Below are 22,807 nucleotides of genomic sequence, written 5' to 3' on the forward strand. Positions count from 1 at the left end.
GCTCCAGGCCACAGTGTTCTACTACTCGAGTTTTTTTTGGTAGTTAACTGGAGAGAGATCTTTAACTGCCCAGACTGCCTTTGGGTCGTGATCCTCAGATCTCAGCCTCCTGAGTGGTTAGGGTTACAGGCGTGAGCCACCGCGCCCCGCTTGCAACCTTCCTTTTGAATATAGGTTCCCAAGAACACAGATCGAAGTACCTACAGTGCTTGAAATTTACAGGTAACAGTTGCAAGCGTTTCAGACTTAACCACCCCACCCGGAGGTCTGGGTGGTTTGATTCCCGATGACCACAGGAAGGGCAACCGACCACCGCTAGGGGGCGCCGCTCCTGCCCGCCCGGCGCCCACCCGCGGAGACGCGCACGCGAGGCCTCCCACTGCGCCTGCGCTGACGGTGGACTTGGGCTCTCCGTTCTCCGACGCCCAGCCGCTCCAGCCCGGGTAAAAAATTGCGTGACACACAGCGAGCGTGGCGGCCATCTTCGTCTTCTGCGCGAGTCAGCTGAGAGGATTGGGTGTGGGGAGGGGAAATCGAGGAGTAGCGCTGCGCAAGCGCACCCTTGACGGTCCCAGGTAACTCCCATCTGACGGGCGAGGCGTCGACGCCGTCGCCGGAAGTTTGGCGTTCGCGCTGCGAGGAGGCGGCGGCCGCGGCAGAAGCAGCTGTCTCCCGGTACCCGGATGTGAGGCGTCCGGCCGGCACCGAGTGTGGGATCCACGGCCGGGCCGGAGGGAGGTAGGCGCGCGCCAGTGACGGTCCCTGCGCCCGCGTCCTCCCCCGGAGAGCGCGGGCGGCCGTCCTTCCTGTCCCTCCCTCCTCCTGGTCGCCGTGTCTCGCATGCCTCTTCCTCATCTGGTCCCGGCGCCTGGCTGCCCGGGCCGGGGGGTGGGAAGCTCGGGGACGCCGTCGTCCGAGGTAGGGACTGACCTGCCCGTCGCGGTCCAGGACCCCGTCACCTGCTGCTGCTGGCCCGGGGCTCCCCAGACGGCTGCCGAGGCTTCCCGAGCCAGCTCCCCAGTAGCGTGCAGCCATTGAGACGGCCGGGCTGCCCCGGGCCTGGTCCCGGCCCCCGCTCCCCCGCTCCCCCCCGGGCGGCCCGAGGCCTCTGCGCCCCGCCCGCGGATGCGGGTGCGCCGGTGCTCGTGTGTGCACGCGTGGGGCGGCGCGCTGTGGGTGCGCGTGGCGTGTGTAATCTCGGTTTCCCAGCGGTGGCCTGGGCCCAAGGTCATGGGGAATTTGGTGCCGGGGATGGGGGCGCTTGGACACAGGTAAAGCCGCTCCGGGTTGGAAGATGGGCTCTCCAGGGTCGCCCTGAAGTTTCAAGCGACTGAGAGCTGGGAGCCGAAGGGAATCGGGTCTGCCATTTTTACCGCTCCGGGAGATGATGATAGGGGCTTATTTTGCACCGGCGGGATCACCTGTTTAGGAAATGTTTAAGAATCTGGGAATCTCCGCCCTCCGTCGGTAAATGACGCGTGGTGGAGATGGCCGAATTTTACACCGCTGGGAAAGGGGGATGACGGGGGAAGAGGACGGGATTAAACCGTGCTCCTAGTAGTTGTAGCTGAACCTGGAATTGTTTTTGTTAGGAAGTAATTTTTCAGCATTCAGTATCCAAATAGTCGTATGCAATATTAAAAAAAATAAATAGCCCCAAAGAGTGGGGGAAAAAAAAAACAAACCTTGGTGGTGTAAGGTAGGGTGTTTTTGTTTTTCCTTTCCCAGTCATCCACTAAATTAAAACAAACACAGAAAAACTGTTGTCTGAAGCCTAGAATCCTAGCAACTCAGATGGATTAGATCTGAGGATCGCGGTTCAAAGCCAACCCGGGTTGGAAAGACACTTACCTCGAATTAGTCATCAGAAAACTGAAAGTGGGGCTGTGTCTCAAGGCACTACCCTTGAGCCAAAAGCTGTTAGGTACAGCACCCAGACTTAGTTCAAGCTCCCTTCGGCCCCCCCCCCCCCAAAAAAAAATCCCCAAACCGGGTATGGGGCATGTGGTAGAGTATGTGCTCTATTCTCTGCACTAAGACCAGTTTCAGTGGTGAACTTTTCTAATCAGGTGTTAAGTTTGTGCTTTATTACCAACATCAGTGGAAGTTCGTTTTTAACTTGAAAATCTTAAAAAATGTTCACTACCCAAATTCCAGTGGAATAAGAATAGGATGAGAAAGCATTAAAAACGCAGATTCAGGCCTTCTGCATATTAGGAAATGATGAAACTACAACTGTAAGAGAAACTCTTCTCCTTTAGGTCAGTTTGTGACTTTGTAAATCATTTTTTCAACATAGATTGCCCCGATATAGCTTTTATCTTCCTTAGTTATTTCTTCCACTTGTCATCTCTCACTTTGCTCAATTAACAATATAGTTCTGTAGTGAAGTCTTTTTTTTTTTTTTAAACACTCAGCTCATACAAGGATTTTATGCTGGCATTTAAGTTGGTGATAAATTATGCTTTACGGAATAATGAATGCCATCATTGCTTTTCACTGGTGGCTTTTTAGAAAAAGCTTGGCATTTCATTAGAATACAGAGTTGATTGTTTAGTGATGAAAGTGATTCCATAATTCAAAATAATGGTTGTCTTTGTAATAATTTTTTCCCCTGTCATTGTGTGTGTGTATGCTGGTACAGAGGCTTGAACTCAGGACCTGGGCATTGTCCCTGGACTTTTTTTGTTCAAGAATAGCACTCCATTACTTGAGCTCCACTTCTGATTATTTTTGGTAGTTGGAGATAGATAAGTGTCTGGAGGGTTTTCTACCACTGCTGGCTTCTAACCTACATCCTTAGCTTTTAGCCTCATAAGTACTTTGGATTACAGGTTTGATCCACCTGCATCTGTGTTTTTATGACTTTTTTTTTTTCCAGTCGTGGGCTTGAGCTCAGGGCCTGAGCACTGTCCTTGGACTTTCTCAAGGCTAGAGCTCTACCACTTGAGCCTCAGCACCACTTCCGGCTTTTTTTATGTATGTGGTACCGAGGAATCAAACCCGGGTCTTCATGCATGCTAGGCAAGCACTTTAACCACTAGGCCAAACTCCCGGTCCCATTTTATGACTATTGTAAATATATTTATGGTTTTTCTTTTTTTTTTTTCTTTTGCCGGTCATGAGACTTGAACTCGGCCTGGGTGCTGTCCCTGAGCTCTTCAACTCAAGGCTACCGCCTTACCTTTAAGCCAAGCCCCACTTCCTGTTTCTAGAGATTAATTAGAAATAAGAGTCTCAGGTCCTTTTGTGCACAGGCTGGCTTTGAACTTTGTTCCTCTGATCTTTAGCCTCTTGAGTAGCTAGGATTACAGTCGTGAGCTACCACGCCCATCTTAAAGGTATTATTTTTGAAGACAAATCTGCATGAGAGTAATCATGTTGTAGTTCAGTAATGTCTTTCAGACAATAGTGATAATTATGAGACCAATGTTTAGGCTAGTACTGTATCACTTACTAGGCAAATAATATTTTTGGATTTGTTTTTCAATATTTTTGCTTTACAGAATTATCTTGTTTTAAGAGTCTCAGATACTCAAGAAAAAATTGGATGCATCATTCAGCTAGAGGCATCATCAATCAGTTTAACAAGTTGATGAGGATTTTAATTTCCTTAAGGTAAATGGCTTATACATTGATAATTTTGTGTCCTCTGAGGTGATATTGTACCAAATATATTGTGTATTTTTAATATGCATTTTAACAGCTATCTTTTAAGTTTTAGATGGGTAAATGCTTATGTAATAAAACATTTAGATGAATATTTAATGAGAAGCTTTTTCTCATGTGCCCTACAATGTCTTCTAGGAAGCATTGTTATTCTTCTGTGCTTATTGTATACATAAGCATGTGGTTTTCTGTTTTTCCTCTATCTTCCTTTTTTTTTTGTGGGTCATGGGGCTTGAACTCTGGGCCTGGGCGCTGTCCCTGAAGTGTTCAGCTCAAGGCTACCACCCAACCTTTTTTTTTTTTTTTATTAAATAACTTATTAACATTGATTTTTACATCATATTTCAGATGACAAGTTTAACAAACAAGTGTTCAAGAAGGGAATCTCTATATACAATCACTGGCACTTAGTTTTTAGAACTTAATCAAAATTAGGCTAAGGGTTTGTATATCATAGATACATATTAGTTTATGAAATAAAACATTATGTTTATAGAGTCATAGGTTTTTATGTGTATGTAGTTATGTCCATAGCATTGGATGTGCAAATATTGAGTCCTCGCTCTTGTACTGTTTGAATCTAATAGCCACATATTAAGGATACCATGTGCCTTTTGTTCCTTAGGTCTTGACTTGTCTCACTCAACATGATTTGCTCTAGAGTCATCCACTTCCCTGCAAATGCCATTATTTTATTTTGTTTGTTGGCTATGTAGAATTCCATTGTGTGTATACACACACACACACCACATTTTCTGTATCCATTCATCTACAGTAGGGCATCTGGATTGTTTCAATCACCTGACTATTGTACCAACCCTACCTTTTAAGCCACAGCCCCAGTTCCTGTTTTCTAGTGATTAATTGAAGATAAGAGTCTCACATTCTTTAGTGCCCAGACTGGCTTTGAACTACGATCCTCAGAGCTCAGCCTCCTGAGTAGCTAAGGTTTACAGGCGTGAGTCCTGTGCCCACTGCACCCGTCTCCTCCAGTCTTCCTTTTCCCTTTTTATAGAAAGAGTGTGCTGTGTACTCTGATTTATTTTTGTTTACTCATGTTTTGTAGTCATAGGCTCATAATCAGTTTCAGTTCTTTTTGTTGGGCAGGATTATTGGCATAAAATTAAAGTACAATAAACTTTATCTCTTAAAATTAAAATTTGATGAGTTTTGACTGTCAATACTCATGGAAATCACACTCAAGACAAAGGACATTGTCATCATTCCCCAAAATGTATCTTTCTTTTCAAAACCTGCCCTCTGGCAATGACTAATCATTCATTATTTCTTTCCCCACTTCCATAGATTAATTTGTATTTTAAATACTTCCATGAAAAAAAGTAGAACTGACATTGTTTTTAGCTTCTGTCACTGAGTGTGATTGTGATGACCCCATCTTGTTTCAAGTGTTAGTAATTTATTCATTTTATTTGCTGATCTACTTTCTGTTTTGTTGATATGTCACATTTTGTTTTATCCTACCTGACTTCTTTACTGCACAAGAAACTTTGTTAGCTGGGTGTGGGTAGCTCACACCTGTAATCCTAGCTAAATTTAGCAGGCTGAGATCTGAAGATTGAGGTTAAAAGTAAGCTCAGGCAGGATAGTCCCATGAGACTCTTACCTAGTTAATTACCAAAACAGTGGAAGTGGAGATGCAGCTCAAGTGAAGTGCTATCCTTGTGTAGAAAAAGCTGGGCAAGAGCTCAAGGTCCTGAGTTCAGCTCTAACATTATATTAGATTTTAAAATTTCAGGTCTGTCTTGGAGTTCTTAGTTCCATTGGTGTTGGTTTTGTACAAGGTGAGAGTTAGAGGTCAAATGAAGTCTCCTGCAAATGGATAACCAGTTGTGCTGGCACTATTTGTTGAAGACGATTTCTTTTTTCTAGGGTATGTTTTTGGCTTCTTAGTTGAAAATTAGATGGTTATACCTGTGTACTTTTATTTCTGAGTCTTCTATTGGTTTTGGAGTGTATGTATGTGTTTGTATGTGATGTGTCTGTGTCCTGTGGCTTGAACTCAAAGCCTAGGCACTGTCGCTGAGATTTCTTTTCCTCAAGGCTAGTGCTCTATACCATTTGAGCCACCGTACCACTTCAGCTGTTACTGAGTAGTTTATTGGAGATAAGGGTTTTTTTTTTTTTTTTTTTTTTTTTTTTTTGCCAGCCTTGGGCTTGGGCTCAGGGCCTGACCACTGTCTTTGGACTTTCTCAAGGCTAGAGCTCTACCACTTGAGCCTCAGCACCACTTCCAGCTTTTTTCTATGTATGTGGTAGTGAGGAATCGAACCCGGGTATTCGTCTAGCAAGCACTCTACCACTAAGCCAAACTCCTGGCCCTGGAGATAAGGGTCTCACAAACTTCCCTGCCTGGGATAGCTTTAAACTGCAATCCTCAGATGTCAGCCTCTTTAGTAGGCTTGAGCCACCAGCACCTGGCATTGGGTTTATTTTTGTTCCAGTACTAAGTATAATTCAAAGTCTGGTATTGTGATACCTCCAGTAGGTGCTCTTTTTAATCAGAATTGCTTTTGCTATTTGAGATACTTCCATGCCACTCTTTGGATTACTAGTTCTGTTTTTCTGAAGAATGATACTGGGATTTACATTGAATCTATACATTGTTTTTTGACAGTTTGGTCATTTTCATGATACTGATTTGGTCAATTCATGATCATGAGAGTTCTTTTGTCTTCTGTTGTCTGAAGTTTCTTTAGGTTTTCACTAAAGAGGCCTTTTTTCTCTTGCTTAGTTAATATGTAGGAATCACTTGATTTATTTTTATTTATTTATTTTTATTTTGGGTAGATTGTGCGGCTTGAACTTGAGTCCTGGGTGATGTTCCTGAGCTCTTCAGCTCAAGGCTACTGCTCTACCCCTTGTGCCATAGTGCCACTTCTGGTGTTCTAGTGGTTAATGGGAGCTAAGTGTCTCATGGATTTTAGTGCCCTGGCTGGCTTTGAAATGCAGTCTTCTTATCTCAGCCTGCTGAGTAGCTAGGATTTCGTAAGCCACCATGCCTAGCTTTATTATATTTGAGGCTGTTGTGAATGGAATTGTTTTTAAATTTCTCAGACTGTTTGTTGTTGTTAGATAGGAAAGCTGTTGATTCTTGAATGCTGGAGAAGTGGTTTTGCACACTAGTGAGCCCACCTCCTCTTCAGTACTAATAATTGAAGTCATGGCCTTGTATTTGCTAGGCAAGGGTTCTGCAATGTGAGCTACATTCTCAGCCCTCTTTTTATTTTTTTGAGAGCGGTGGGGAGAGGTGGGGACAGTGACATGGTAGTGACAATTGTCCTAGTGCTTGAACTCAGGGTCTAGAAGCTGTCCCCGAGTTGGTTGTTGTTGTTGTGGGTGGGTTTTGTTTTTTTTTTTTTTTGCCAGTCCTGGAGCTTGAACTCAGGTAATAATACTGTTCTTGGGCTTTCTCAAGGATAGAGCTCAACCATTTGAGCCACAGCACCACTTCCAGCTTTTTCTATGTATGTGCTACTAAGAATGGAACCCTGGTCTTTGTTCATGCTAGGCAAGCACTCTACCATTAGGCCAAACTCCTGGCCCTGAGTGCCCCCCCCCCCCAAGATTAATGCACTTCTGTTTCCGCTTTTTTGGTGGTTAATTGGAGATAAAGTCCTCACAGACTTTCCTGCTTGGGCTGGTTTTGAACGAAGATCTATCCTTAGCTCTTAGCCTCCTCAATAGCTAGGATTTATAGGTGTGCACCACTGATGCTTGACTTTATTTTTAGAGTAGGATCTTAAATTTTTACTGGGGCTGGTCTTGGACTGTAATGTTTCTGTTTGTGCCTATTTAATAGTTGAGAACACACCATAGTGTGTTTATTGGGTTTATTGGTTTATTTGGGTTTCTTGGTTGAGATAGGGCTTTTCTAATTTTGTTCCAGGGTTGACCTTAAAAACTCTCTCATTCTCTGTATCTCAAGAAGTTTGAGGGTCATTTGTTTACCTTATAGTAGGCGTAAGAAAATCTTGTAATCTATTTTGGTAAATTTTTTTTGTGTGTGTGTGGATCATGGGTCTTGAATTCTGGGCCTGTGTGCTGTCCCTGAGCTCTTGAGCTCAAGGCTACTACTACCCTACCCCTGGAGCCACAGTACCACTTCCAATTTTCTGGTGGTTAATTGGAGAGAAGTCTTATGGATTTTAGTGCCCGGGCTGGCTTTGAACTGGGGTCCTCAGATCTCAGCCTCCTGAGTAGCTAGGATTACAGGCGTGAGCCATGGCGCCTAGCCCTAAATGTTCTTTTCTTTGGTAAAATGTTCTTCTTCCTCCCCTTTCCCCTTTGTTTAAAAACATAAGCTCAATTAAAAAGTCTTGTGCTTGCTATGTAAATGCTCTACCACTTGAGCTATTACTGTCAGCCCTTTTAGATTTGGTTCAGATAGGATCACACACGTTTTGTCTTGACTGGCTTGGACCACAGTCTTCATCTCTGCCTTAAACAAAATACAGTACACACATTATGCTATCACATCGGACTTTTAGATTAGGTCTTGATAACTTTTGTCTGGTCTGACTTTGAATTATGATATTCTTACCCCTAAGCTCCATAATAGCTAGGCTTATAACAATGGGCCATAGTCTTTTTTCATTTATTATTAAAATACTAGTTTCTGAGCACCTGGACCTTCATGGATGGTTCTTTTAAATTTTTTTTTTTGGCCAGTTTTGGGGTTTGAGCTCAGGGGTTGGGCACTGGAGCCACAGCACCACTGCCAGCTTTTCCTGTGTGTATGGTACCAAGGAATTGAACCCAGGGCCTTGGGTATGCTATGCAAGCTCTCTATCACTGGGCTACATTCCCAATACGGTTCTCTGAATTGTCCTATCTTTTTCTCCTATTGCTCTTCCAATAGTTCTTTTGGATTATTTACCTGAAAGTGTTTTTTTTTTTTTTTTTTTTTTTTGCCAGTCCTGGGCTTGAGCTCAGGGCCTGAGTCCTGTCCTTGGATTTTCTCAAGGCTAGAGCTCTACCACTTGAGCCTCAGCACCACTTCCGGCTTTTTGCTATGTATGTGGTACCGAGGAATCGAACCCGGGTCTTCGTGCATGCCAGGCAAGCACTTTAACCACTAGGCCAAACTCCCAGCCCTGAAAGTGTTTTTATTAATGTTTTATCTGTGAATATTCTTAAGTACTTGTATTACAGTAGAGTTGGCCAATTTTTAGGTTTTGTTTTCTGTTTAATTTGTTTCTTCAAAGTCAATCTTTTTGCACTTTCTTCCATGTTGAGATATTCCTCTTGTGATTATTTTGGTTTCTATCTAATAAAGTATAGGCTTGGCTAGCAGTTTGTAAAAGCCTGCCTTGAGTAGGCAAAGAGGGCTATGGGGTAAGTTTTAGCCATCAGTATGTGTATAGCTGTGTATTTATTGACGGTATGATACTTCTGTCCTTAACATGTGCCTATTGTTGAGTCTATAATTAGTTTTATCCTTTGTAGATAAATTTACCTCCAGAGGCCAGTATTTTGGGGATTTAATAGTTAAATGCAATCTGAAAGTGTGTGTGTGTGTGTGTGTGTGTGTGTGTGTGTGTGTGTGTGTGTGGTTTGTCTGTGTGGTTTGTCTGTGTGTCCTGTGGCTTGAACTCAAAGCCTGGGCACTGTCCCTGAGATTCTTTTTCTCAAGGCTAGTGCTCTACCACTTGAGCCACAGTACCACTTCCAGCTGTTACTGAGTAGTTTATTGGAGATAAGGATCTCACAAACTTTCCTGCCTGGGCTAGCTTCAAACTGTAGTCCTCAGTGTGTGTGTGAGCTACATCTCCAACCTTATGAATTTTTAATATTTTAATCTGTATTCCTTTTGGAATCTAGTACTACCAACCCTTGACTTTTGATGGGGCATATAATTCAAATAGAGCTGTTTCCCAGCCTTTCTGTTTCTAGTTCAGGTTTTTTGAATATTAGATCAGTTATTTATCCTCTGTCACTCCTTCCCGTTACATCTCTTTCTGTTTATACTTTTGCTTTTTTTTTCTTTTTTGTCATGGGGCTTGCTTGAACTCTGGGCCTAGGTGCTGTCCCTGAGCTCTTCAGCTCAGAGCTAGTACTCTGCCACTTTGAGCCACAGTGCCACTTTCGGCTTTCTGGTGGTTAATTGATGGTAAGAGTTTTTTGTGCTCTGGCTGGCTTGAACCACTATCCTCAGATCTCAGCTTCCTGAGTAGCTAGAATTACGGGCATGATTTACTGGCACCTGGCTGCTTTTGCTTTTTTAAATTTTTTTATTTTACTTTTTGCCAGTTCTGGGTCTTGAATTTGGAGCTCAGGGACACTATCCCTGAGCTTCATTTGCTCAAGGCTAGTCCTCTGCCACTTGAGCCACAGCACCACTTCTGGCTTTTTCTGTTTATGTGGTACTGAGGCATGCTAGGCAAGTACTCTACCACTGGCCACGTCCCCAGCCTTTTGCTTTTTTGGATTTTGAATGCTAGTTGACAAAAATGTTCATGACCAAATCTACCTTCTTTGTGTTGTATCTTTTACTTATGTATTTGTAACTTTTCCCTCAAAAGGTTTTACTTTTGGCTAATTATTTTTTTAGTGGGGAGCCTGGTACAAGGGTTTGAGCTTAGTATACTTTGTTAGGCAAAGCTCTACGATTTAAACTACATCTTCAGGAATGTAATGTATTTTTTTTTTTTAGTTTAAATTTTTTCTCACAATTTAAAGTGGATACATACTTCACTGGATTCATATATATATTTCAAGGCAGAAATACTAAAATATTTTATATAAGGCAAGGTATGAAATGAAAAAATAAGACAAGTTGTAGTATAGGTCTATTATTTGATTCATGAAAGATGAACATTTTTATCCTTTTTTTTTTGGTCAGTCATAGCTATCTCTCTACCACTTTGAGCCACAGTCCATTTCTGGTTTCTTAATGATTAATTGGAGATAGACTTTTCTCCATGGGCTGGCTTTCAACCATGACTTCAGATCTTAGCTTCCTGAATAGCTAGGATTATGGTGGTCATCTTTTTTTTTTTTCTTCTCCTCCATTCATGGGGCTTGAACTCAGGGCCTGGGTGCTATACCTGAGCTGCTTTTGCTCAAGGATAGCATTCCACCACTTCAGCCACAGCACCACTTGTGGCTTTTTTTGTTTATGTGGTATTGAAGACTAAAACCTTCATGAATGCTAGGCAAGCACTCTACCACACTAACCCACCTTTCCAGCCCATGTTTTGTCTTTTTAAACATTGAAAGATGCTTTCTCTTTTAGGTGCTGTGTAATGTGTTAAGAACAGGTTATAAGGAATGGTTTTATCAGATTTTCATGAGTTATGGTGGCTGAAACATCAGTTCTGTCTTGTGGGAAAAGAATTGTAAGTATACTGATTTTCAGCAATTATATGATCTTATAAAACAAAATATTGATTATAGGAGTACATTTAGGATGCTTCATTCTGTTAATCTTAAGTATATAGTCTAAATATTTCAAAAGGAAATGTTAGAATTAATTCATATTATTTGGATCATTTCTGCAGAGTATTAAAATGACTACTATATTGTAATTTAATTTTTATTTTTAAATTTTTTTCAGACATATCAGCACAAAAGGAAGTCTATATTAGTAGAGTACTTTATTAAACAAAGGAGATTAAATAAGAACTACAAACCAACTTACTCAGCAGACAAGGAAAGAAACGTGTTAATCATAAGACATGTTTCAAATGAATCTGAGTCCAGTAACTGTAGACTTCAGAAGAAAAGAGTTTTCAAAAATTTTGTCAAAACAGACAGGTCAGTGATAAATAACTTCTCCAGTAATAGAGTTAGGATTGAAACTAAAAATTAATTGAAGCATTTTAACAATAATAAATCTGAATTAAGTTTCTTTTCATTTAAAAATTATGCAAATGCCAAATTAGTTAAATTTTCTTTAGAACATAAAGCAATCATCTTTCAAAGTTGATTCCAGTTTTTCTCGTGTCCTAAAAACCTTACTTGAAGCAAATTAGTACTTTTGTTGAAAATGTGTATCAGCCTAAGTTAAAGTTGGTTTTCACAGCTTGCTTCTCTGTAATAGTATATACTCAACATTTTTACCTATCAGGACACAGGCTGTCCTTTCAAAAACTACTCAGAAATAGAAGACCTTACTCAGGAATAATGTCCATTCAGGAGAAATCAAGAGAAAATTCTTCCAGTATTACTGAAGAAAGTAAAGACCAGAATTTAGAAATAAACATTCAAGGTTCTCAAAACAGTCCAGCAAAAAAATCAGGTCCTGTGGAAGCTATAAAGTCACTGGCTAAAGCTCCCAGTGAAAGTAAAGTAATTCAATGTGAATTGGGAACACGTATGACTACACGGTCAACAAAGGCTGCCTCTAGTGATAAAGCCACTAAATGCATCAATAAAAATACGGTACCTGTGAAAGGAAATTCACAAGAATCTACAAAAAATAAATGTCAGAATAAATTAGTGCATCAAACTAAATCAAATGAGCATCTTAATCGGAGATCTCAAAGATTACTGCAGTTAAGAGAGTGTTCAACAAGGTCTTTGCGCAGTAGAGAAATTCAGGGTCCAATTCAAGCAGTTAAACAGTGTGTACCCATAACAAGGAAAGAACACTGTAACAGTATTCAAAATAAGTCTAATAAAGTTAAAATAAATCAAAAACATGTGAAAAGGAAAGTGCTGGAAATAAAATCAGATTGTAAAGAGTATGAAAATTCAGTAACTAATGAGATAGTAAATTCCCCTAAAGCAAAAAAACTCAAAGTAGAACATGGGACAGTTCATACTTGTAGTTCTCAATGTACACAAGGATCTGAAAAGTGTCTTGAGAAAACTACTAGAAAAGAAGAACTAAAACCTGTGCCTGTAACTTCTGAAATAAAAAGATCAAAAGTAGCTACTTCATTGGTCTCTAAAAAGAATGAACTGAAGTCAGCTCATTCACAAGTGAATACTAGCACAAAATCCCAAAAAAGTCCACAGCCATCAGTGCCTGAACAAAGTATAGATAATGATTTGGAGCCAACAGGAAAGAGCAAACGTGGTAGCATTCTCCAGCTTTGTGAAGAAATTGCTGGTGAAATTGAGTCAGATACTGTAGAAGTAAAAAAGGAATCATCACAAGTGGAAATTATAAAGGAAGAGAATCTTACAGAAGTAAAATCAGAAGAAACTGATGTTGAAAGACAGATACCTCATCAAAAAGAAACAAATCAGGATGTGCAATGCAACCGTTTCTTCCCCAGTAGAAAAACAAAACCTGTGAAATGTATACTAAATGGAATAAACACTGCAACAAAGAAGAACTCCAACTGGACTAAAATTAAGCTCTCAAAATTTAATTCTGTGCAGCAAAATAAAGACTCTCAAGTTTCCTCTAAGTTGGGCATATTGCGAACAAATTTTTCACCACCAGTTTTAGAAATGCATCATTCTGTGACTCAAAGTACATTTTTAGAGGCAAAACCACATGATAAAAATGTAATTTGCCATCAGGAAAAAATGAAGGAAATTAAATCTGAAGTTAAAATGAAAGAAGTTAATATTATTAATGATATTACAGTTGAAACTAATAAAACCACAGAAAGGGCTCCTGAAATTTTGGATAATCAGATAAAACCTTCTGACTCACCTTTGGATAATCAGATGAAACATTCTTTTGAATCAACATCAGATAAGGTAATCAATTTTCATTATGTTCAGTCTAGGTGCCTGAGCACCTTTTATTTCTTACTAAACTTCACAACATTTTTAGTTTAAGAAGTAGACCATAAAATTATTGATCCAATATTACAGAGATTGAATTACAGTGGTTTCTTTCGTTGTTTACCTTGATGTAGATGCTGCTTGTGTTTTCTTTTTTTTTTTTTTTTGGCCAGTCCTGGTCGTGGGCTCAGGGCCTGAGCTCTGTCCTTGGATTATCTTAAGGTTAGAGCTCTACCATTTGAGTCACACCATCACTTCTGGCTTTTTTTTCCGTGTGTATGTGGTACTGAGGAATCGAACTCTGGTCTTTGTGCATGCTACTCTACCACTAGGCCAAACTCCTGGCCCTTGTTTCTCTTTATTCTCACTCTTATGGAATCTTCTAAATCCTAGATTTTCATTTAAGCCTAACACATGATAGATACACTTATGTTTTCTCCTGATTAAAACATACTACCTAGTGATTAAAGTGTGAAACTTAAAAACACCATCTAGATTTCATCATCATGTCAAAATTAATTTTAACTGGGATAAAGCAACTTTTTATACCATCTGATGAAATTTAAAAGTTCAGCATCTTCAAAAGAATATTTTTTGTTTGATTTTGTAGCTATTTTGTTCAGTTAGCAAATTGAAATGCCTGAGAGGTATAAATCACTCTTAATGTTTAAGAATAAAATTGTACTGGCCAAGAATTTTTGAATGTCTATTTACTTGCTTGCCTACTTTTATTTCTTGGCAGTGCTAGGGATTGAATCTGGATAATAATGCTTGATAGGCAATCCTTACCACCTCTGTACCACATCCTCCAACTGAAGAATTTTGAAATCAAAGCCATGCTTTTGGCTCACACAAGTAATCCTAGCTACTCAGAATCTACTTGATCTGAGGATCAAGGTTCATAGCCAGCCTGGGCACAAAAGGAGGACCTGAGACTTTTTTTTTTGCCAGTACTGTGGCTTGAGCTCAGGGCCTGAGCACTGTCCTTGGGCTTTCTCAAGGCTAGCATTCTACCACTTGAGCCACAGTACCACTTCTGGCTTTTTCTATGTATGTGGGGTGCTGAGGAATCGAATCCAGGTCTTCATGCATGTTAAGCAAGCACTACTAGGCCAAACTCCTGGCCCTCAACCTAAAATTTTTTGTTAGGAAATCATTTGAGCGAAATTTTGAGTAATTTGAAGTTAAATTCGAGAAACATTTGGGTTAGGAGCAAATTTGAGTGAGCTCAGGATCTGGGCTTCATGCCAAAAGCTATGAAAATAAATCAGTATATAGGTTGAAAATCAAAACTGAACTTAGAAGACATATCATTTGCTACTCTTACACAAATGGAAACATCAATTAAAAAATAATTATTTAACAGCTGGTGTCATAGTTCATGATCATAATGTACTATAGGCTGATGCAGAAGAATTAAGGGGCCTGGACTGCATAGTGCAAACCTGTCTAAAAAACAATAAGAAGGGCTGGGAGTTTGGCCTAGTGGTAGTGTGCTTGCCTAGCATACATAAAGACCTGGGTTCGATTCCTTGGTCCCATATACATAGAAAAAGCTGGATGTGGTGCTGTGGCTCAAGCAGTAGAGCTCTATCCTTGAGAAAGCCCGAGGACAGTGTTAAGGCCTTGAATCCAAGCCCTGGGACTGGCAAAAAAATTAAAGATTAAAAAAATCAAAGGAAAAGACAATTGAGGATAGTGATGGTAATTGGAAAGAATTAGTAGGAGTAATAAGTTATGGGGCTCAGAAGTGAAGTTCTTGCCTATTTGATGTCATAGGCCCATTCTTGGCATTAAAGGAAAAATACAGCTGTAAACATCTTGCAGCACGAAGTGGCTTTTGTTTAAAATTGTCTCCGTGCTGAACGTGTCCTCTCACAAGTTGCATAAATGCCTTTCAAAACCTAAAAGGAGTTGGATACTAGATCGTTCACATCTGTAATCCCAGCTACTCAGAAGGCTGAGATCCACAGGATTTCAGTTTGAAGTCAGCCTAACAGAAAAGTTCATGATATTTTGTATCCAGAATAAGCAACAAAAAGCTGGTCTGGAGGTAAAATTCAAGTGGTATAGTCCAGTAAACAGATCAGTGAAGTATGATGCCCTGAGGCCTTGAGTGCAAACCCTGCTTCTTTAAAAAAACAAAAAAAACAACCAATCAACAAACAAGCAAACAAAAAAACTCCCGAACTCTCAAAAGGCAGTTTATAAAAAAGGATAAGTCAAACCCATTTCTTTGGACTAACTGTCCTAGGCAGGAGATGTTTACTTGGAGCACATTATCGTGGCTCTGTATGACATTTGAAATGTGTTTTGGGTTTGTGTAGTTTATTTATTTACTTATTTTTACCAGTCTCGGGGCTAGAACTCAGGACACTGCCCTGGAGCTTTCTCAAGGTTAGTAATCTGTTTGTACCACAGCACCACTTCTGGCCTTTTCTGTGTATGTGGTACTAAAGAATCAAACCCAGGGCTTCATGCGTGCCAGGCAAATACTCTATTACTAGACCAAACTCCTGGCCCCTCCCTTCTGTTTTATTTGTATGTTTTTGTGTTTATGAATGCATAAATAATGCGTAGATGTGGTTTTTTTTATTGGATGTAATTAACCCATTGTGTGTACATATTTGGAACTTGATTTTTTTTTCTTTTTTCTTTTTTTTTTTTGTGGGTCATGGGGCTTGAACTCGGTCTGGGCACTGTCTCTGAGCTCTTCAGCTCAAGGCTACTGCCCTACCCTTGAGCCAAGTCCTACTTCCCCTTTTCTAGAGGCTAATTGGAGATAAAAGTCTTAAGTCCTTTTTGTGCCTGGGCTGGCTTTGAACCTTGATCCAGAGATCTCAGCCTCCTGAGTAGTAGCGTTACTGGCGTGAGCCATAGCACCAGGCTCTGGAACTTGATTTTGTGTAGTCAGCACAAAATGTTTTGATATTTTCCTCTATTAAAGATTTTTTTCCAACAATATTAACAAGTGCTCACTATTACAGGTATTCCAGAAATATGATAACTTACCAGTTTGAGACATATTTCAGTGCCTGCATCTAAGCACGGGTTACAGAGGAGGCATGATTTTTCTTTTTCTTTTTTTAAAAGTGGTTCTGCAAAAGGGTTAATATTCCATGTGCAGTTATGATTGCAATACTTCTTGGTCAGTTTCACCCCCCCCCCTTTTTTTGGTTGGTTTGTAGGGCCTGGACATTGTCCCTGAGCTCTTCAGCTCAAGGCTACCACCCTACCCCTTGAACCACAACCCCACTTCTCTTTTTTTTAATGGTTAATTGGAGATAAGAGTCTCAGGTTCTTTAGTTCCTGGACTGGCTTTGAACTGTGATCCTCAGAGCTCTGCCTCCTGTGTAGCTAGGATTACAGGTGTGAGCCATGAAGCCCAACTATACCCTTTTTTTTTTCTCCCCCATTTTCCCTCTACCTTCCCTACTCTCAAAGTACATAGTACTTTTAAAATAATGTATATTGACTATAAAGACTGAATTGGCTCACCTTTCTTCAGTCCTCTGTTCTATGTTTGCCTTCTAGAATATGTTTGTACTTTCTTTTTTTTGTTGTTTTTGTCAGTTGTGGGGCTTGAACTCAGGTAGCCACTAGCACTGTCCCCGAGCTCTTGTATAGTGCTCTGGCTGGTTTTGAATCTTGATCCTCAAATCTCAGAGTACTCAGATTTACTGAGTGTCTAGGATTACAGGTGTGAGCCCCCAGTGTCTGGCTCTGATATTTGTTTTGATATACAGTGTGCTTTTCAGAAGTTATAGTTTTGTATTCCTCTGTGTATACCCTCCTTTAGTCATTTTGCTTGTGTGCGAATGCATAGAGCCCTATATATGTTACCATGCATATTTGTGTTTTAGATCTTGCTTCCACTTGTGTGAGAAAACATGAGTTGCCTGGCTTACTTCACTTAGCATGATTTATTTTAGGTCTATCCATTCCCCTGCATATGAGATGATATTCTTTCTAGTATATGAGTGAAATTCCATTGTGTATATGTACCACTTTTTTTTTTTTTTTTTTTTTTTTTTTTTTTGCGGGTCATGGGGCTTACACTCTGGGCCTAGGCACTGTCCCTGAGCTCTTTGGCTCAAGGTTACCGCCCTACTCCTTGACCCACAGTCTTCTGTTTTCTAGTGATTAATTGCGGGTAAGAGTCTCATGTTCTTTAGTGCCCGGGCTGGCTTTGAACTGCGATCTTCAAATCTCAGCCTCCAGAGTAGCTAGGATTACAGGAGAGAGCCACCAGGCCCAGCTTTGTACCACATTTTCCTGATCCACTAATTTGTCTTAGGGCATTTGGGCAATTTTCATAATTTGGCTATTATGAATAGTACAGCAGTGAACATGGATGTGCAAGTATCGTTATTGTATCTTGACTTGGAGTGATCTGGATAGAGTCCCAAGAATGGTATGGCTGGAATATAGGTAGCTCTATGATTAATTTGTAGAGGAATCTCCAAACTGCCTTCCAGACTGCCTTCTTAATATATGAGGTCTCTCTTTAGTTCCTTTGCCCATTTATTATTTGGATTATTAATTTGGGGGTGGTTTAGTTTCTCTCACAACTTTGTATATTAGGGATAATGTATAGCTGTCCTATCACTTCTTTGATTAGGCTTATTCCTTTTTTTTTTGAGGATTTTACAAATACGTTTGTTTTCACCATTACTGATATGTAGACATTGGTTTTTGTGGTTATTGATCTGCTCAAGAAGCTTAAAAATGGAGCTGTAAGGTCAGTTAGGTATAGGATCTTGTCATCTGCAAATAGGGTTGTTTGACTTCTTTCCCTATTGAGTCCCTTTTATGTCTTTTTCTTGCCTTATTGGTTTGGCTAGGAATTCCAGTATTATATTTGAAAAAGGAATGGAGAGTGTGGGCCTACTTGTCTTACTCCTGATTTTGAAGGAAATGTTTTTAGGATCTGGGACTTGGGCCTAGTGATTCAGTGCTTGCCTAACATGCACGAAGACGTGTGTTCGATTCCTCAGTATCACATAGAAAAAAGCTGGAAGTGGTGCTGCGGCAAGTGGTGAAGCCCTAGCCTTGAGAAAGCCCAAGGACTGTGCTCAGGCCCTGAGTTTAAGCCCCAGGACTGGCAAAAAACAAACTAAATGGTTTTAGTTTTTCATTATTTAGTATGATTGTGACTGTAGTCTTTTATCATATGTGGCCTTTATTAAGTTATTCCTAGCTTCTCCAGAACTTATGTCATTATTGAATTTTGGGCTTTATCAGAGCCCCCCCCCCCTTTTTTTTTCCTATTTCTTTTAAGGAGATTTCTTTAAGAGGTTTTCTGTGTTTCCTAAACACGAAGAAGTGAGATGACATGAGTTAATAATAGTCATAGTAGCTTTTGTCAATGATTGTCTTTATTGTAAAATAGTTTTTAATATGATGTAAAGTATCATATTTCTCAACCACAATCCTATAAATTCAATTAGCCCCATAATAAAGGCAAAAAAATGGAACTTACAGGTTACTTCAGCTCAAGGCTACCACCCTACCCCTGGGCCTGGGCATTGTCCCTGAGCTCTTCAGCTCAAGGCTACCACCCTACCTCTGGGTCTGGGCATTGTCCCTGAGCTCTTCAGCTCAAGGCTACCGCCCTAACCCTTGAGCCACAGCCTCACTTCTCTTTATCTAGTGGTTAACTGGAGATAACAGCCTCAGATTCTTTAGTTCCTGGACTGGCTTTGAACTGTGATCCTCAGATCTCAGCCTCCTGAGTAGCTAGGATTACAGGCATGAGTCATGGAGCCCAGTTACAACCTCTTTTTTTTTAATCCTCCATTTTCCTTCTACCCTCCCTATCCTCAAAGTACATAGTTACTTGCCTGAGTAACATTTTAAAGTATGGAGTGTCAATTTAAAGTGGGTTTGGCTGCCTTCAGGACTCAGCAGGATTTGTATTTGGGGAAAGTAATGCAAAAAAAGGCACAACCAATACAATATTGAAAACTTTGTGCTGGGTGTAGTGGCTCATGCCTGTAGTGGCCAGCCTGTTCCCTAAGACTGTGAGACTCTTAATCTCCAGTTAACCACCAGAAAACCGGACTGGCACTGTGGCTCAAGGGAAAGGGCTGTATGTAGTCTTGAGCTGAAGAGCTCAGGGACAACGCCCAGGCCCAGAGTTAAAAGTCCCACTTGTGTGTGGGGGGGGAGTTTGTGTGGCCACTTGTATGTAATGCTCTTTCTGTGATACATTATTGGTATCAATAGTACTGAGAAATGTTAATGACTAATAAATTGAGGTAGCCAATAAAACTTTCATGAGTTCTTGGTCTAGACTTTTATTATCCAGACAATATGATTTTTTTTTTTTTTTGCCAGTCCTGGGGCTTGAACTCAGGGTGTGAACACTATCCTTGGGCTTTCCTCAAGGCTAGTGGTCTGCCACTGGAGCCACAGCACCACTTCTGGCTTTTTTTTTTTCTATATAGGTGATACTGAGGAATCGAACTCGGGTCTTCGTGCGTGCTAGGCTAGCACTGTACCACTAGGCCAAATTCCAGGCCCAGAGTTTTAAGGTTCCATTTTTTTTTTTTTAAGGTTCCATTGTTTATGGTCTGTTTTTAAAATCAGTAATTTACTACCTTCCTATTAATGTGAATACAATCATTAATAACATGTTATTTTACTTTTTTTTTTCTGTTACTTTTGTATATTCACTAAACAAAAGAGTTCTAACTGGGTGCCATGGACCATGCCTGTATTTATTTAGCTGAGATCTGAGGATCATGGATTGTAAAGTTGACACTGATCTCCAGCCAAAAGTGAAGCTATATGGCTCAAGTGTTAGAGTGTTCTCCTTGAGCAAAAAAGCTTAGGATTGGAATCAAGCTCCAGGACCAGTACAATAAAGACAAAGTCACCAAAGAAAAGGTTCTAGTCATGTCATGATCACTTTAGCAATCACAATAGACATACATACAAAATGTTTGCCTTTTATTTCTGTTTTGAATGTTAATGGGATTGGTAGTAAATGCTTATTAGTTACTAATTGTGTATATGCTTTGATAAGATTTTAGCTTAGAGGTCCTTGGGAATAAAGATAAGTATGATGTGATTATTGCTCCTAAGAGCTATTGATAAGTCAACTAGTTCTAAATAGTTAAAAGGGGTTGAGAGAGATATAAACTGATATATGAAGAAGGTTAAGAAAAACTGAAAGCTTCATTGGAAAATTGAATTTTGAGTAATGAGAATTTTTATTAGATATTCTAGATCATGACTATAGAAACGTAATTTTAAATTTTACATAGCTGCATTAATGGAGCAAAAAGAAACAGGTAAAATTCATTTTAACATTTAATATGTGGGTTCCATGCCCCCCTCCTCCCCAGTCATGGGGCTTAAAGGCAGGGCCTCGTTACAGTCCCTGAGCATTTGCTCAAGGCTAGGGCTGTACTACTCAAGCCACAGGCACTACTTCCAGCCTTTTCTGTTTATGTGGTACTCAGAAATCGCAATATGGGACTTCATATATGCTAGGCAAGCACTCTACCACTAAATCACCTTCCCAGCCCACTAATATGTGCTTTATATATCATATATTATATTTAAATCTATCAGACCATACATGTACAGTGGTATGCCTGTCACACAGGCTATGATTTCTACATCAATTCTGAAAATTACATTTTCTTCAAAATGCTATCATTTCAACATCAGTTATAAAAAATTACATTTTTTGGTGGTACTGGAGTTTGAATTTAGGGCTTGCACCTGCTTGCTCTGTTAGTGCACTACCACTTGGGTAGAACATCTGGCTTTGAACCAGATGTTTTAGATCTCAGCTTCCTAAGTAGCTAGGATTATAGACAGGTACCTGGTTATAAATAATATACTTTATGTGTGTGTATGTAAGGGAGAGGAGAATGTGTGTGGTTTAAGTTTTCAAAGTCTGACATGTGATTATGCTTATAACACTTCTCAAGTCATACTTTTCAAGTGCTCACGTGACATTCACAACCATATTGGATAGTACAGTCCACACATGAAGTTCTGAGAAAATTGAGTCATGCAACTCTGGACTGTATTTCTGGGAGTGGGAATGAGTTCTAAGTTTGGTATGGAGCTGGGCACGGTGGCTCATGCTTGTAATCCTAGCTACTTAGGAGGCTGAGATCTTAGGATCCATGTTCAAAGCCAACCCAGGCACAAAAGGACCTGAGACTCTTATCTCCAATTAACCACCAGAAAACCAGAAGTGGTGCTGTTGCTCAGTGGGTAGGGTAGTAGCCTTAAGCTGAAGAGCTCAGGCACAGCATGCAGGCCCAGAGTTCAAGTCCCACAACCGACAAAAAAACTAGTATGAAAAGGAGTGAGTAATGAGGTAATACTGAGAAAGGGAGCTTATGGCAAAATTATGATTAGATTTTTTTGAGGCATGTTCTTTCTGAATTAGTTCAATTAGCAAGTATTATCTTAAACTACAAAAGTTAATACGAAAACCTTGAATTACATGTGTTCAGAATTTCAGCTTATGTTTGGAATCCAAGCTGGGAAACAATGCAGTAGAAAACACTTCTGTTTCATCTCTGCCAAGTCAAGCAAAATTTGATGCAGGAGAGAGTAAACTCCCAGGTAATACTTTGGAAATAATTATTTTGACTTCACAGCATTCAATATCATTTTGGTCACTGTTACATACAGAAATCAAATGTGCCTATTATGGTATTTTTTTTTAATTCTGGTTATCAAAGTTATCTACTCAAAGAATTGCTTCTCTTGCCTGGCATGTGGCTCATGCCTGTAATCCTAGCTACTCAGGAGGCTGAGATCTGAGAATCAAGCCCAGGCACAAAAGAATCTGAGACTCTTAACTCCATTTAATCTCTAGAAAATGGGAAGTGGGGTTTGGCTCAAGGATAGGGCAGTGGCCTTAAGGTGAAGAGCTCAGGGACAGTGCCCAGGCCAAGCCCCATGACCCAACCAAAAAATAGAAAAAGGAAGAAGAAAAAGGAAAAAGAATTGCTTCTCTTGATTGGTTTAGATAATTAAATACTACCTTTGACCTCCCAAAAGTTCTTTTATTTTTACTTTTGTTACTTTGTGGTTTATTCTCTGGAGAATGTTTCTTAATGATTTGCTTGGAGTAGTAACTTATTCCCCAGACTTGCATTTTACTATTTCATGTTTTTAATCTTTATTTTTTAAATTGTATTTTATTGTGGGGATGATGTATATAGAGGAGTTACAGTTACATTCATCAGGTAGTGGGTACATTACTTCTTGAGGATTGATACCTCTTCCCATGTTTTTTTTTCCCCCTCTCACTTTCCCTCCCCCCATCTCCACCCAGTCATTTTCCCCCTCCTGGTTTTTAATCTTTAACTAAAAATAAACCAGTTTTCTATCTCAATGAGTCTGTTTGAATTAAGGATTTAATAATGCACCAAAATGTCCACCTATATTGTCCACG

At 40.1% G+C, this 22,807-nt stretch overlaps 1 protein-coding gene across 2 annotated transcripts in view; it reads left to right on the forward strand.

The window, feature by feature from the left end:
* The first annotated feature begins 534 nt into the window (after window positions 1-534).
* Window positions 535-22,807, forward strand: part of Esco1 (establishment of sister chromatid cohesion N-acetyltransferase 1) — a 53,973-nt gene continuing 31,700 nt past the window's right edge. Inside the window, exons 1-5 of one of the 2 annotated variants that reach the window (XM_090353354.1) lie at window positions 535-738; window positions 3,507-3,618; window positions 10,925-11,027; window positions 11,759-13,347; window positions 21,858-21,969. In XM_090353354.1, coding sequence (XP_090209480.1) covers window positions 11,815-13,347; window positions 21,858-21,969 — 1,645 coding nt within the window. In that variant the 5' untranslated portion in view covers window positions 535-738; window positions 3,507-3,618; window positions 10,925-11,027; window positions 11,759-11,814. Of the gene's footprint in view, window positions 739-3,506; window positions 3,619-10,924; window positions 11,028-11,593; window positions 13,348-21,857; window positions 21,970-22,807 lie in introns of those variants that run through there. The other variant, XM_090353355.1, reaches the window with a different exon arrangement.

Source organism: Megascapheus bottae, chromosome 19, assembly GCF_031878675.1.
Source record: "Megascapheus bottae isolate mThoBot1 chromosome 19, mThoBot2.hap1, whole genome shotgun sequence".
Lineage (NCBI taxonomy): Eukaryota > Metazoa > Chordata > Mammalia > Rodentia > Geomyidae > Megascapheus > Megascapheus bottae.